The 16,460-nt window shown below is 34.1% G+C and overlaps 3 protein-coding genes across 3 annotated transcripts in view; 2 read left to right on the top strand and 1 right to left on the bottom strand.

Annotated features, from left to right (window-relative positions):
- LOC134252757 (heat shock 70 kDa protein 12A-like) overlaps nt 1–11,550 on the bottom strand; it is a 32,093-nt gene extending 20,543 nt beyond the window's left edge. The window contains exon 1 of the mRNA XM_062735268.1: nt 11,421–11,550. The gene's annotated coding sequence lies outside the window, so the exon portion shown is untranslated. The remainder of the gene's footprint in view (nt 1–11,420) is intronic.
- Nucleotides 2,912–4,133, top strand: LOC134252759 (RING finger protein 151-like). The gene is made up of 4 exons (XM_062735271.1): nt 2,912–2,997; nt 3,182–3,290; nt 3,595–3,641; nt 4,058–4,133. Exons 1-4 carry the CDS (start codon nt 2,954–2,956, stop codon nt 4,131–4,133), a joined length of 276 nt encoding a protein of 91 aa, XP_062591255.1. The 5' UTR covers nt 2,912–2,953.
- Nucleotides 7,944–12,438, top strand: LOC134252758 (RING finger protein 151-like). The gene is made up of 6 exons (XM_062735269.1): nt 7,944–8,029; nt 8,214–8,322; nt 8,626–8,672; nt 9,087–9,153; nt 11,450–11,588; nt 11,910–12,438. The coding sequence occupies exons 1-6, from the start codon at nt 7,986–7,988 to the stop codon at nt 12,050–12,052; spliced, it is 549 nt and encodes a 182-aa protein (XP_062591253.1). The 5' UTR covers nt 7,944–7,985; the 3' UTR covers nt 12,053–12,438.
- Nucleotides 12,439–16,460: the final 4,022 nt, after the last annotated feature.

The raw sequence follows: 16,460 nt of genomic DNA, 5'->3' as shown, positions 1-16,460 counted from the left end.
GATTACATGTATCTTTCTGGGGGTAAAATGGTCAATATTGATAATTCTATAACTGCTTTAAAATCTTCCTGGATGAAAAGGTTTACTCCAAAAACAAATATCTGTTTTGCAATGAATGAAAAAGACGTCGTTGAGAAGCTATTTCATTTTGGGAAATTATTTACTTTGGGACATCAACTTCCTAAAAACATTGTTTTCTGGCAAGACATGAAGTCAAAAAAGGCTTAGATAATTGTAAAAATGTTGAAAAGAAAAATAATGATAATTTGATAAATACCCCGATATTATAATTCTAACATCTTGAATGGTAATCGATATACATTTTTCAAAATTTGGGATCATTTCCTAGTCAACATGCAACAATTCCTTGATTTAAATATTCCTACCATACTATTAGGTGATTTCAATGTTAACATGTTGTCTGACCAAAGTAAACAATTTAAACTAATGCTACAAAGACTTAACTTAACAAATCTTATAAACAGTGCTACTAACTTTACAACCAAATCAGGAACATGTATTGATCTCATTTTGACCAATAATACCAGCTTAATTACAAATCATGATACAACAGCACCCTTCTGTAGCTCTCATTGTGTGACTAGTGTAGAAGTAAAATTCACTATATACAAAAAGTATGCTTGCAAAAGAGAAGTGAGAAATTATGAAAATGCAAATTATCATCAAATAAATGAGGAATTATTACAAGTTGACTGGGATAATACAGTATTCAATTCTGGAAATATTAATGAAATATATTCTAACTTTGTCTGTACTTTAAATAAATGTATTGATTAATATATTCCTAAGAAAACAATTACCATCAGACCAAGGAATAAAGTTTTTATGAATAATACAATACGCAAACTAATGAGAAAACGAAATAGAACTCACTATAAAGCAAAACATACGGACAATCCTCTGCATTGGCAGTCACACAGAGAACTTAGAAATACAGTTATTGATGAAATTCGAAAATCCCGAGAAAGGTAAAATAAAAAAATGTCTTCAATGATTGATAAATCAATTCCTCCTGGGAAATGGTGGAGAATTGTTAAATCAATATCAAAACTTAATAAAAATTATGAACCGTTACCACCATTAAAATCAAACGGCAAACTTATTTTCCATCCAGTTGAAAAAGCTACAGTACTAAATAAATACTTTGCCCAAGTTTCCTCCATTGATAATGAACCAGATATTCCTCTTCATGGACCTGGTCCACCACAACAAAATAATAACATTTTTCCCGAAATGCTTATCACCGAAGCTGAAATTTATGATCAGTTAACTATCATTGATAAAAGTAAACCACCTGGTCCTGATGGCACATCTCCAAGAGTACTAAAAGAAATATCCACTTCCATTAAAAGCCTCTGACAACTCTCTTTAACATGTCATTAAGGGAAAAAAAACTACCAGAGATCTGGAAGTTATCACAAATTACACCAGTCTTCAAAAATAAAGGGAGTGCTCAAGAAGTATCTAATTATAGACCAATATCTCTAACAAGTGTCTTGTGTAAATTGATGGAAAAAATACTATTTAAACATTTATATAACTTTATGAAGGACAATAATATATTATACAAATACCAGTCTGGCTTTCAACCTGGTGATTCAACTGTTAATCAACTGGTAGAAATGTATAATACTATCATTTCGAATTTTGACAAAGGAAAAGATGTAAGATTTATTTTTTGTGATATCTCAAAGGCATTTGATAGAGTATGGCATAAAGGCCTTTTAACAAAATTAACAAATTATGGTATAAATGGCAATGTACTAGGTTGGATTGAGAATTACTTGTCTGATAGACAACAAAAAGTTGTAATAGATGGTTTTACATCAAACTCTGAAACAGTAAATGCTGGAGTTCCTTAGGATTCTGTCCTAGGACCATTCCTATTTATTTTATATATTAATGCACAGGCACCTGACGTTACTTATTTTTCTTTTAATAAAAAATATACCCTTACCTTATAATAAGGTAAGGGTATATTTTGTTTTAATTAAAAGAAAAATAAGTATTGTCAGGTGCCTGTGGGTACTCCTGGGTTTTCTCATTCACTACTGTTAATATTTTAGTGAGAAGTAAAAAAAAAGCTTGGTAGAAAATCTAATTGCTGGACACCCCCACAGGTGAACTAGTAAGGATTTTTGTGAAGAACACCTTCAATTAATAATTACCTGGCAGATGTAGGACATTTCCAGGTACGATCTAACCCATGAAAAATCTTTATTGGTCATGGAAGCGTTTTAAAAATTAAATATAAATTCGATATGTAGGAAAAACCTTAGTAACGGCGATTTTACCGCCACATTCAATTCTCCTATTTTTCATCTAAGTGATCTAGGAGTCTAATTCCAGATTTTACCAATACCCTTAAATTAAGGTAAGTAAACATTGATGGAGAGTTTAAATGTTGATCTAATAACATTAATTAGTTATTGAGTAACATGATGTGTTTATTTGTCAGCTACTTAATATGTCACGAGAGAGAGAGAGAGCGAGAGAGTGTGTGTGTGTCAGAGAGAGAGAGCATACTTTTTAATCGCCAGGTGTCTGTGTTTTTAATATATAAGAATTAAAAGAAGAAATCGATTTAAAGCCTTAGCAATGAGAAATAGATGTCATGTTACAACTTTATGCTAGGTAGGATAATATCACCAGATATCTTTCCTATACCTACTAAACACAGGGACTAGCAACTGGGGCGTAAAAAAAAAAGACAGAGGGACGACAAATACATTACATGTATCTCATACATACATGTATGTTGGATAATATATCAATTAATATAAAACTAGAGTCGTATATACAAAAAAAAGTTGAATTTTAAGTCACTGTGCACTTATCATAGAAGGAATAAAAGATCGATTTATTTCAGATTTCTTTCCTAGAACTACCGTTTAGTGTATGTAGATACAAGTTGTAGTTTGTTACTGAAAGAATGACAAAAAGACAGAGGGACGACAAATATGAAAATGAAGTCAGGTAATGTATAGCCTAACACAGTGTTATTACATACATAACATATCTTCAGTCCTAATAGTAATACGAAACACGTATTTCAATAGCGTATTTGCACAATCATTGAAAGAATTTATTGCTCTTTTTGTCGATTTACCATGTATGGAGCCAGGATGGATCTTAATATTTGAATCATTCACCCTTCTAGATACTTTCTAAACCCGGAGTCGGTCAGTGTACATCTGTTTTGTTCAATTTGCCAAGACGTTTTCCAGGACCCCCAGCGAGCTCCGTGTGGTCATAGTTTTTGTAGAAAGGTAATGCAAGTATCTATTGAAGTTACATCAAGCTTACTTAATTTAATGCAGAGCTTGATTAATTTATTATCATGTTTATTGCCCTCAACTGTCGATGTCCATTAGGCACAAAATCATATGTATTAAAACATTTGATACTAGGAGTTTTCTCCCTTAAAAGATGAAGATTAACACAACTTTACTAATAATTTTTTTTACTGTTTTGGGTATTTTAATAATGAGCATTTTTACTGTTTTGGGGTATTTTAATAATGAGCATTTTTACTGTTTTTGGGTATTTTAAATCAAAATTACGTATTTTTAGTGTATATTACCATGGTTACGACAGAGTAAATCTTGTCCGGAAGACCGGTAAGTAACAGTGCCCTGTATAAATTAGGCAATGTTAACTTTCCACCATTACTTTGTGTTTAAAACTTTTAAGAAATAGCTAGTTTGAGTGCCACAAACCTTCTAAAAATGTGTTTAAGAAATAATATTACATTGTTGTTTTGAAATTAGTTTATATTACATTGTTGTTTTGAATAGCGCTTAAACATTCACTTTTCAATATGCAAATTCAATATTAAAAACTGTCGAGTATTAATAAAAAGAATATATACATTTTTGTATTTCCTTGAATTCATTTGAAAATTCAAATATCAGGGAAAAAAACGCCTTTATTTATCATAATTTTTTGTAATATATGTTGCTATTTGCTATTTTTGTCAACTGATGTGCTGTACTGCCCAAAGTTATCTTCTATATAAATTATTTCTTATTTACAGTAAACCTGTTAATGAGAAACAATTACATCATGACTTTATATTGGAAAACATCATTGGAGATCAAATGGTACGTTGACAGATACAGAAAATATGCAAATATGCATTTTATCTGAATGAAATGTGTTTTAACGACAGATGGAATGACCATTTTTAGGTCACCTGAGTAAACTCAGGTGACCTATTGCTATCTGTTTTCGTCCGTCGTCGTGCGGTGTGCGTCGTGCGTTAACATTTGAACATTTTCAGCTTCTTCTCTGCAACCACTGAACCAATTTCAACCAAATTTGGCACAAAGCATCTATGGGTAAAGGGAAACAAAAATGGTGAATTTCATGGTCCCTGCCCCCCTGGGGCCTGAGGGGTGGGGCAAAAACCACTAAAATTAATGCAATCTTTAAAAATCTTCTTCTTTACTCCTGGACATCAAGCAGTCAAACTGTTTGCATGACTGTAATCAGCATTGAGTCCTCTACCAAAATTGTGAAATTCATGGCCCTGGGGTCAGGGGTTGTAGTGCTAGGGCGGGGCTAAATAAGTATATAGTGAAAATGCATTATTTCTTTGAAAACCTTCTTCTCTGCTCCTGGGTATTAAATAAACTAACTAAGTGCATAGTTATGATGAGCAAGAGTGCCTCTACCAAAATTGTGAATTTTATGGCCCCAGGGTCAGGGGTTCTGGTGTTAGGGCGGGGCTCTATAGATTATATAGTGAAAATTCATGCATTCTTTGAAAATCTTCTTCTCTGCTCCTGGGTATTAAATAAACTAACTAAGTGCATAGTTATGATGAGCAAGAGTGCCTCTACCAAAATTGTGAATTTTATGGCCCCAGGGTCAGGGGTTCTGGTGTTAGGGCGGGGCTCTATAGATTATATAGTGAAAATTCATGAATTCTTTGAAAATCTTCTTCTCTGTTCCTGGGTATTAAATAAACTAACTAAGTGCATAGTTATGATGAGCAAGAGTGCCTCTACCAAAATTGTGAATTTTATGGCCCCAGGGTCAGGGGTTCTGGTGTAAGGGCGGGGCTCTATTGGTTATATAGTGAAAATACATGAATTTCATGAAAATCTTCTTTTCTGCTCCTGGGTATCAAATAAACTAACTAAGTGCATAGTTATGATGAGCAAAATTACCTCTACCAAAGTTGTGAATTTTATGGCCCCAGGGTCAGGGGTTCTGGTGTAAGGGCGGGGCTCTATAGATTACATAGTAAAATTACATGAATTCTTTGAAAATCTTCTTCTCTGCTCCTGGGTATTAAATAAACTAACTAAGTACATAGTTATGATGTGCAAGAGTGCCTCTACCAAAATTGTGAATTTTATGGCCCCAGGGTCAGGGTTCGGGTGTTAGGGCGGGGCTCTATTGATTATATAATGAAAATACATGAATTCTTTGAAAAATTTCTTTTCTGCTCCTAGGAATTAAATAAACTAAGTACATAGTTATGATGAGCAAGATTACCTCTTCCAAAGTTTTGATTCTATGGCCCTAGGGTCAGGGGTTCTAGTGATAGGGTGGGGCTCTATTGATTATATAGTGAAAATACATTAAATCTTTGAAAATTTTCTTCTCTGCTCTTGGGTATTAAGCAGATGAACTACCTATGTAGTTATGATGAGCAAGGACCCTAATCTTCCAGAAGTGAGAAATTATGAAAATGCAAATTATCATCAAATAAATGAGGAATTATTACAAGTTGACTGGGATAATACAGTATTCAATTCTGGAAATATTAATGAAATATATTCTAACCTTGTCTGTACTTTAAATAAATGTATTGATTAACATATTCCTAAGAAAACAATTACCATCAGACCAAGGAATAAAGTTTTTATGAATAATACAATATGCAAACTAATGAGAAAACGAAATAGAACTCACTATAAAGCAAAACATACGGACAATCCTCTGCATTGGCAGTCACACAGAGAACTTAGAAATACAGTTATTGATGAAATTCGAAAATCCCGAGAAAGGTAAAATAAAAAAATGTCTTCAATGATTGATAAATCAATTCCTCCTGGGAAATGGTGGAGAATTGTTAAATCAATATCAAAACTTAATAAAAATTATGAACCGTTACCACCATTAAAATCAAACGGCAAACTTATTTTCCATCCAGTTGAAAAAGCTACAGTACTAAATAAATACTTTGCCCAAGTTTCCTCCATTGATAATGAACCAGATATTCCTCTTCATGGACCTGGTCCACCACAACAAAATAATAACATTTTTCCCGAAATGCTTATCACCGAAGCTGAAATTTATGATCAGTTAACTATCATTGATAAAAGTAAACCACCTGGTCCTGATGGCATATCTCCAAGAGTACTAAAAGAAATATCCACTTCCATTAAAAGCCTCTGACAACTCTCTTTAACATGTCATTAAGGGAAAAAAAACTACCAGAGATCTGGAAGTTATCACAAATTACACCAGTCTTCAAAAATAAAGGGAGTGCTCAAGAAGTATCTAATTATAGACCAATATCTCTAACAAGTGTCTTGTGTAAATTGATGGAAAAAATACTATTTAAACATTTATGTAACTTTATGAAGGACAATAATATATTATACAAATACCAGTCTGGCTTTCAACCTGGTGATTCAACTGTTAATCAACTGGTAGAAATGTATAATACTATCATTTCGAATTTTGACAAAGGAAAAGATGTAAGATTTATTTTTTGTGATATCTCAAAGGCATTTGATAGAGTATGGCATAAAGGCCTTTTAACAAAATTAACAAATTATGGTATAAATGGCAATGTACTAGGTTGGATTGAGAATTACTTGTCTGATAGACAACAAAAAGTTGTAATAGATGGTTTTACATCAAACTCTGAAACAGTAAATGCTGGAGTTCCTTAGGATTCTGTCCTAGGACCATTCCTATTTATTTTATATATTAATGCACAGGCACCTGACGTTACTTATTTTTCTTTTAATAAAAAATATACCCTTACCTTATAATAAGGTAAAGGTATATTTTGTTTTAATTAAAAGAAAAATAAGTATTGTCAGGTGCCTGTGGGTACTCCTGGGGTTTCTCATTCACTACTGTTAATATTTTAGTGAGAAGTAAAAAAAAAGCTTGGTAGAAAATCTAATTGCTGGACACCCCCACAGGTGAACTAGTAAGGATTTTTGTGAAGAGCACCTTCAATTAATAATTACCTGGCAGATGTAGGACATTTCCAGGTACGATCTAACCCATGAAAAATCTTTATTGGTCATGGAAGCGTTTTAAAAATTAAATATAAATTCGATATGTAGGAAAAACCTTAGTAACGGCGATTTTACCGCCACATTCAATTCTCCTATTTTTCATCTAAGTGATCTAGGAGTCTAATTCCAGATTTTACCAATACCCTTAAATTAAGGTAAGTAAACATTGATGGAGAGTTTAAATGTTGATCTAATAACATTAATTAGTTATTGAGTAACATGATGTGTTTATTTGTCAGCTACTTAATATGTCACGAGAGAGAGAGAGAGAGCGAGAGAGTGTGTGTGTCAGAGAGAGAGAGCATACTTTTTAATCGCCAGGTGTCTGTGTTTTTAATATATAAGAATTAAAAGAAGAAATCGATTTAAAGCCTTAGCAATGAGAAATAGATGTCATGTTACAACTTTATGCTAGGTAGGATAATATCACCAGATATCTTTCCTATACCTACTAAACACAGGGACTAGCAACTGGGGCGTAAAAAAAAACATTACATGTATCTCATACATACATGTATGTTGGATAATATATCAATTAATATAAAACTAGAGTCGTATATACAAAAAAAAGTTGAATTTTAAGTCACTGTGCACTTATCATAGAAGGAATAAAAGATCGATTTATTTCAGATTTCTTTCCTAGAACTACCGTTTAGTGTATGTAGATACAAGTTGTAGTTTGTTACTGAAAGAATGACAAAAAGACAGAGGGACGACAAATATGAAAATGAAGTCAGGTAATGTATAGCCTAACACAGTGTTATTACATACATAACATATCTTCAGTCCTAATAGTAATACGAAACACGTATTTCAATAGCGTATTTGCACAATCATTGAAAGAATTTATTGCTCTTTTTGTCGATTTACCATGTATGGAGCCAGGATGGATCTTAATATTTGAATCATTCACCCTTCTAGATACTTTCTAAACCCGGAGTCGGTCAGTGTACATCTGTTTTGTTCAATTTGCCAAGACGTTTTCCAGGACCCCCAGCGAGCTCCGTGTGGTCATAGTTTTTGTAGAAAGGTAATGCAAGTATCTATTGAAGTTACATCAAGCTTACTTAATTTAATGCAGAGCTTGATTAATTTATTATCATGTTTATTGCCCTCAACTGTCGATGTCCATTAGGCACAAAATCATATGTATTAAAACATTTGATACTAGGAGTTTTCTCCCTTAAAAGATGAAGATTAACACAACTTTACTAATAATTTTTTTACTGTTTTGGGTATTTTAATAATGAGCATTTTTACTGTTTTGGGGTATTTTAATAATGAGCATTTTTACTGTTTTTGGGTATTTTAAATCAAAATTACGTATTTTTAGTGTATATTACCATGGTTACGACAGAGTAAATCTTGTCCGGAAGACCGGTAAGTAACAGTGCCCTGTATAAATTAGGCAATGTTAACTTTCCACCATTACTTTGTGTTTAAAACTTTTAAGAAATAGCTAGTTTGAGTGCCACAAACCTTCTAAAAATGTGTTTAAGAAATAAAGTTAAATTAGTTTATATTACATTGTTGTTTTGAATAGCGCTTAAACATTCAATACTTTTCAATATGCAAATTCAATATTAAAAACTGTCGAGTATTAATAAAAAGAATATATACATTTTTGTATTTCCTTGAATTCATTTGAAAATTCAAATATCAGGGAAAAAAACGCCTTTATTTATCATAATTTTTTGTAATATATGTTGCTATTTGCTATTTTTGTCAACTGATGTGCTGTACTGCCCAAAGTTATCTTCTGAATAAACTATATAAATTATTTCTTATTTACAGTAAACCTGTTAATGAGAAACAATTACATCATGACTTTATATTGGAAAACATCATTGGAGATCAAATGGTACGTTGACAGATACAGAAAATATGCAAATATGCATTTTATCTGAATGAAATGTGTTTTAACGACAGATGGAATGACCATTTTTAGGTCACCTGAGTAAACTCAGGTGACCTATTGCTATCTGTTTTCGTCCGTCGTCGTGCGGTGTGCGTCGTGCGTTAACATTTGAACATTTTCAGCTTCTTCTCTGCAACCACTGAACCAATTTCAACCAAATTTGGCACAAAGCATCTATGGGTAAAGGGAAACAAAAATGGTGAATTTCATGGTCCCTGCCCCCCTGGGGCCTGAGGGGTGGGGCAAAAACCACTAAAATTAATGCAATCTTTAAAAATCTTCTTCTTTACTCCTGGACATCAAGCAGTCAAACTGTTTGCATGACTGTAATCAGCATTGAGTCCTCTACCAAAATTGTGAAATTCATGGCCCTGGGGTCAGGGGTTGTAGTGCTAGGGCGGGGCTAAATAAGTATATAGTGAAAATGCATTATTTCTTTGAAAACCTTCTTCTCTGCTCCTGGGTATTAAATAAACTAACTAAGTGCATAGTTATGATGAGCAAGAGTGCCTCGACAACAATTGTGAATTTTATGTCAGCAGGGTGATGGTTCTGGTGTTAGGGCGGGGCTCTATAGATTATATAGTGAAAATTCATGCATTCTTTGAAAATCTTCTTCTCTGCTCCTGGGTATTAAATAAACTAACTAAGTGCATAGTTATGATGAGCAAGAGTGCCTCTACCAAAATTGTGAATTTTATGGCCCCAGGGTCAGGGGTTCTGGTGTTAGGGCGGGGCTCTATAGATTATATAGTGAAAATTCATGAATTCTTTGAAAATCTTCTTCTCTGTTCCTGGGTATTAAATAAACTAACTAAGTGCATAGTTATGATGAGCAAGAGTGCCTCTACCAAAATTGTGAATTTTATGGCCCCAGGGTCAGGGGTTCTGGTGTAAGGGCGGGGCTCTATTGGTTATATAGTGAAAATACATGAATTTCATGAAAATCTTCTTTTCTGCTCCTGGGTATCAAATAAACTAACTAAGTGCATAGTTATGATGAGCAAAATTACCTCTACCAAAGTTGTGAATTTTATGGCCCCAGGGTCAGGGGTTCTGGTGTAAGGGCGGGGCTCTATAGATTACATAGTAAAATTACATGAATTCTTTGAAAATCTTCTTCTCTGCTCCTGGGTATTAAATAAACTAACTAAGTACATAGTTATGATGTGCAAGAGTGCCTCTACCAAAATTGTGAATTTTATGGCCCCAGGGTCAGGGTTCGGGTGTTAGGGCGGGGCTCTATTGATTATATAATGAAAATACATGAATTCTTTGAAAAATTTCTTTTCTGCTCCTAGGAATTAAATAAACTAAGTACATAGTTATGATGAGCAAGATTACCTCTTCCAAAGTTTTGATTCTATGGCCCTAGGGTCAGGGGTTCTAGTGATAGGGTGGGGCTCTATTGATTATATAGTGAAAATACATTAAATCTTTGAAAATTTTCTTCTCTGCTCTTGGGTATTAAGCAGATGAACTACCTATGTAGTTATGATGAGCAAGGACCCTAATCTTCCAGAATTGTGAATTTCAAGGCCCCAGGGTCAGGGGTACCATAAGGGGGGGGGGGGGGGGGTTGTACTTATATACTGAAACTGGATGAATTGTTTAAGATCTGCTCCTTGGTATTAATCAAATATTTTTGAAAAGCAAGGGTGCCATTTCCAAAATTGTGCAATGTGTGGATCTAGGCCTAAGGGTCAGGGGTTCATGTGTGATAGGGGCATTACTGATTATTGCTGAATATTACTGATTACTTGAAATGCATTTTTTGTTCCCCCACCCTTCCTATGGGTATTAGTAAACAAACTAAGCAACTGCTAAGTGTATTGTTATGATGATCAATTACTGGTGCCTCTTTCAAAATTGTGAACACCATAGCATCTGGCTTAAAACATGAATCAAATTAAATCACTGGAAAGTTGTTGCATAATGCTCAGGTGACCTATAAGGCCCATGGGCCTCTTGTTGTTAGATCCCACTCATTGATTATCCTTACTGTAGTATTGGCAGCGTGTTTATAATTAATAGCTTTAGGTCTGCTCTGTGACTTCTGTCAATACAATACTGCTTTATGATCTGTTCTTTTTAATGTTGATAGCTTTAAATATCTGCACGAAAGATCTTGATTAATGCATGATAAAAGAATAAAGAAATATAGTTGAAAGACAGATTTTTATAAAGAACTGATCTATTTGCTGACATACCTAATTTCTTTCCCGTGTGGATGTTATAGGTGGCGTGTCCGTACCGGAAGTCGGGGTGTGACTATGTAGGACAGCTTCAGTTACTAGCATCCCACAAGAAAACTTGTAACTTTAACCCCGTCAATCTTCCTGATTTTCTCAAGGCCACCGACAGCCTTTGTGATAATGGTAAATCTTCTAAATCTCCAGAAAAAAAGAAGAGAGAAAAATCGGTCAATACTTGACTACTCCTTAAACATTAAATATTGCTTAAAAGATAATAGATTAAAACAAGAGATTATTCAATTTATATCCCTTTCCTTATGACAAACATTTTTTTTCACTAAAAAATTACTAATTGATTTTCAGTTAGATTTCGCGTATATGCACTTTAGTGTGTACGTGATGGCTGGTATGCTCGATGGCCCATAGACCTATTTGGTAAATATCTTTGCTCACCCTATAATTCCATGTTTGTGCTTCACAGTTGTAAGTTTTATAATTTTATAGACGTACTGAGTGTTGGTGACGAGTCATCTATCCCCACCCCTGGTAAACCCTCCCTCAAAATGAGACTGTTCCAAGCCGGGGACAGCAGGAAGGAGTTGCTTATGTCCATGTTTGATAAAAAGAAAAGCAGCAGTGTATCGTGACGTCAGCCAATCAGACTAGACCATCAGTATCTCGGGGTTAATTTATCTTGAACCTTCATATACAGCATGTCAATCTGGGGATCAAGAAAACTTGTGTTTCCATTGACAGGAAAGACTCGGCTTTATATATAAGAAAGATGTTGGAGCAGTGGCGGGGAACACACAACACGTATAGGGTTAAAATTTCCCACCATTTAACGATATCCAAATTTTTATAAACTCCAATGGGGGCTACTCCATGAATTATGAAAATTAACTGTGATTTCTGGCGGTGTTTTGATTAATTAAGTCGGGGTACATTAGAAAAATGAAAAAAAAGATGTTAATAACATTTGTACTCTTGTATATATATGTACATATGAATAAACCGTCCTTGTTTTACCAGATTCTTAGTGGTTTTTCTATCGTTGTACAGTTGTACTACTGAAATTCTCAAAGCTTTTCTCTTGCTGAATGAGTCAGTACAGACTGTACTGTTAACAGTTCGTTCATTTATATATAAGGGTAATAACATATATACCTCTTGGACGGTCTTATTTACTGACAGGGTCTGCAGAAAAAAAATAACCAAGGAGTGCATGTTCATCTTAGAAAAGTCACGGTACTGTGTAGTCTCTCGTGTGTTTAAAAAATCTGTTTTATTTAGAAAAACACTTTTTTTTTACATGATTTGTGTATTTCTTGATCACATTCGATACATGTACTATTTTTATGCAGTAAATTTTGAATTTACCGTCACCATTCATTTATACACTTTATTTGACGTTAACCTTTGAAATGTGTTTGTGAAACGCTGATGCTCCAGGACGGTAGCTTTTGGCAAGGTTGAAGTTCCTCAATTGTATGTCTAACTCAAGGTCAAGAGGACTGTCTTCTAGGGCTGGGAAGAGATATCGAGATATCTGTGAGGACAACACGCATATCGATACATTTGAAGAAATATCGAATTATCGCCCAAAAAAATCTGAGCTCTGTTTTTCTTTGTCTATTTAACAGTTGGGGTTTCATATATAAAGTAAATAAAATAAATATGAATAAAGTTATGAAATAAATAATAATTAACACCACTTGAGTAAAATATTTTTGTTTTACAACATATAAACAACTATTTTGAATAAATTATTCTTATTTGCAAAGAAATAATTTATTTCAATGCAAAAACAGATTTTATAAGCAGTTCAACATACCGTGATACACATCGTATCGTGGCTCAAATATCGTGATATGTATCGATATAGAAAAAGTTGTATCGTCCCAGTCCTACAGTTACTTCAATGAGTAACATATATATTTGAGATATATAAAAGTCCGCATGCAAACCTTTTAAAAGTTATGACCAAGATTAGTTTTTTGAAAGTGGGTCAGACTCCAAGGTCAACCTGAAAGGTAAAAATTAACGGTACCTAAAGTAAGACCTTGTTAAAAGAAATACACAAGTAAAACATAAAAGCCAAAAAACAGAGAGCTCAATAGTTGTGGTCAAGGTTAAAGATTTTTTTGAAAAGTGGGTAAAACTCTATGGTCAAGGTCAAAATGTCAAAAATATTTATACCCATTGAGAGATCTTGTCACAATTAATACAAGTATGAAAGACCTAGCCTCAATTGTCGAAAAGTTATGGCCAAGATTAAAGTTTGTTGGTATCCAAAGAAAGGTCTTGTCGTGAGGAATACAGCTATGAAATATGAAAGCCATAGCCCCACCACTCAAAAGATAAGGGTAAGGTTAAAGTCTTTGCGGACAGCTAGACAGACAGACAGACGGACAGGGCAAAATCTATTAACCACTGAATCTTCAATTACGGGGGCATAACCAATTCAAGATACATAGGCGTCGGAATCAAACTGAAAGTGGGGGGAGGGGGGGGGGCTAAACCAACAAAAAAAGGTAAACCCAATTTTCAATGCCTATATTGTGTATATATTTGCAAAAAAAGGGGGGGCTAAGCCCCCCCCCCCCCCCAGTCCCCCGGTTCCGAAGCCTATGGGATATCTGTAAAAATGCGGTCGGTGGGTAGTGAAAATATGTCAAACTTATAATAGAGTTACTTCTCCTTGTTTTTCCTTATTAGCATATGTTACTAGTTGGTGTATAAATATGAAATATCATTCAAATATATTAGTGTTTGAAATTTGACATTAGATAGGCAGAACAAATCAGTCGTTTGTAGTTCTTCAAACGTAGTTAAGTTTTAATTGATATACCAACACAGAGGTGACTGAACTTCTGGTTTTGATAGCTTATATAGTATCAATAACATGATGTATTCTGTTTACTGCTTTATCGTGTTTATCTGTAATTATAATTATATGTTATATGTTTATGCCCATTGGGCCCTGATTTGATTATAAATTCTATTCTATTTTGTTGTTGAGTACGTGGATGTAGTACAACTTCAGATAAAGCCCTCCAGTCATCAGAAAAATTAGACACGTCCAAATTTCAATCATCTGCAGAATATTTATAGAATATGAACTGAAATTCTAAAATTACCGGTAAAAAGCAATTTGTTGATGCAATATTGAAAAGAAAAATTATTTTGGATTGATTTGCTTCCATTTCATATCGGAAGAATGTGCAGGTATATACACATGCATTTTTTTTCTAAAGATATTTCGTGATGCTGGGGACAGACCCTGAATAACTTATTTAGTGAAAGAAAAGTCGCCCGCTGTCAACACGATTGCCTGGGGAATGGGGACCCTTTTCAGTAAGGTCATTCAAGTGTCGGTAAATCACAATTTCAATGTTGAGAACTGACTGTCAATACAAAAAGATATATACAGATGTAATTCTAAAGATCGATTTGGGTTTTATAACTTTATAAACAGTCGAAACTTAACACGCGCACACATCCATCCTCACACACCTTTAAAAAAATCTTCTTTCATTTGGGGGAGGGGGTATCCTTTTTAATAAAATAGTGGAATTTGCCAGTGTTTAAACTTAAAGCAACAAATGCTTGGAAGGGGAAGCAGCATCAACAAAAAAATTTACTCACAAATACTATAGCAAACAGACTTCACTCGGCCTACCCTTCCCCTTTCGTGTTTAAATTGCCTGTAATATGAAAACCTTTCATAAACTGTGACAAGTGCATCCACCTTGTACCTATAAAAATGCAGGTGTACTTCAGACGGCAGTCTTGTTAATAATATGCCTAGGTAAGACACATGTATATTGTAAAGAGTAATTTTATTCTACACTTCTCATGCATTAACTGCACACAGACTATTGGTAAGCATTAATGTATAAACAAGCTAATTCAGAGAATTCGTGTCCCCCGCTTAGGGAAAAAGTCGGCTCCCCCTGACTGAATTTGTAGAATTATTAAATGTATACATGTATACTGAAAGAAATAAAATACATGTGTGTCAATATGCATATAAAGATTTGATTGCTTATTCTTTATTATGTGTATAGAAGATTTTTTTATATGGAATATTTATCACACTGTAATGATGATTTTATAATCTCATAAATTTTTCATTTCACATGCTGAATACTATCATTTAGTAAAAAAAAAAGTATTTAAAAAAAAAAAAAAATGGGTTCGACCGAGATTCGATTCCGGGACCTCTCACATTTGAAGCGAGAGACATAACCACTAGACCACGGAATCGCTTTGCTCGGAGTGAAGTATATGCAGAACTCAAGTCACATACATGTATATATTCATGTTTTCATGTTCGGTATTCTCAAAATTTTACACAATCCATGGTGTTTGATTTATTTAGCCTTTATTAAACAGTTATAATAGATGTAATAAGAACATAAAGTCCGCCGAAAACCTGTTTTATACGCAATAACTCTCCTCATGCCCCTGCGCTAAAAATAGCGACATGTAATACTATAAATACTAATAAAACAAACGGGGCGGGGCACTTTGAGAGGGGCGAGAGACGTCCTAGGGAGTTTTGGTATAAAATTACATTGCATAAGCTCAAAATCTTCTTGAAATATCGCCCGGAAATGATAGTGTTACACACAGACAGAATGTATAAATTTACGACCTTGAACTTTGACCTTTCGACCTCAAAATCAATAGGGGTCTTCTTTAGGCCACAGGGAGTTGTTATGTAAAATTTCATTGCAATAGCTCAAATGGTTCTAGAGATATCGTGTGGAAACGAAAGTGTTTTAACAGACAGAATTTGCTTATTTATGACCTTGACCTTTGACCTTTTGACCTCAAAATCAATAGGGGTCTTCTTTAGTCCATAGGGAGTTGCTATGCTAAATTTCATTGCAAAAGTTCAAAGGGTTGTCGAGATATCGTGTGGAAACGAAAGCATTGCAGACAGAAAGAAAGACGGACGGACGGACGGACGGACAAACCCAAATTAATATCCCCCACTTTTCAAGCGGGGGACAAAAATCAATTTCCCAATGTGGGTATATCCTCAGG

The sequence above is a fragment of the Saccostrea cucullata genome, unplaced genomic scaffold, assembly GCF_032062105.1.
Source record: "Saccostrea cucullata isolate Sc308-1 unplaced genomic scaffold, CSIRO_AGI_Scuc_v1 ctg101, whole genome shotgun sequence".
In the NCBI taxonomy this organism is placed as follows: Eukaryota; Metazoa; Mollusca; class Bivalvia; order Ostreida; family Ostreidae; genus Saccostrea; species Saccostrea cuccullata.
The sequence above is the reverse complement of the archived record's forward strand: the minus strand, read 5'-3'. Positions and strand labels throughout refer to the sequence as shown.

Bases quoted from the DNA above. Each gene is read 5' to 3' on its own strand.
- LOC134252759 (XM_062735271.1), top strand. From the start codon at position 2,954: ATGACAAAAAGACAGAGGGACGACAAATATGAAAATGAAGTCAG. The intron at 2,998-3,181 runs GTAATGTATAGC...TCACCCTTCTAG, and splicing joins AAATATGAAAATGAAGTCAG to ATACTTTCTAAACCCGGAGT. The intron at 3,642-4,057 runs GTAAGTAACAGT...TCTTATTTACAG, and splicing joins AAATCTTGTCCGGAAGACCG to TAAACCTGTTAATGAGAAAC.
- LOC134252758 (XM_062735269.1), top strand. From the start codon at position 7,986: ATGACAAAAAGACAGAGGGACGACAAATATGAAAATGAAGTCAG. The intron at 8,030-8,213 runs GTAATGTATAGC...TCACCCTTCTAG, and splicing joins AAATATGAAAATGAAGTCAG to ATACTTTCTAAACCCGGAGT. The intron at 8,323-8,625 runs GTAATGCAAGTA...ACGTATTTTTAG, and splicing joins GTCATAGTTTTTGTAGAAAG to TGTATATTACCATGGTTACG.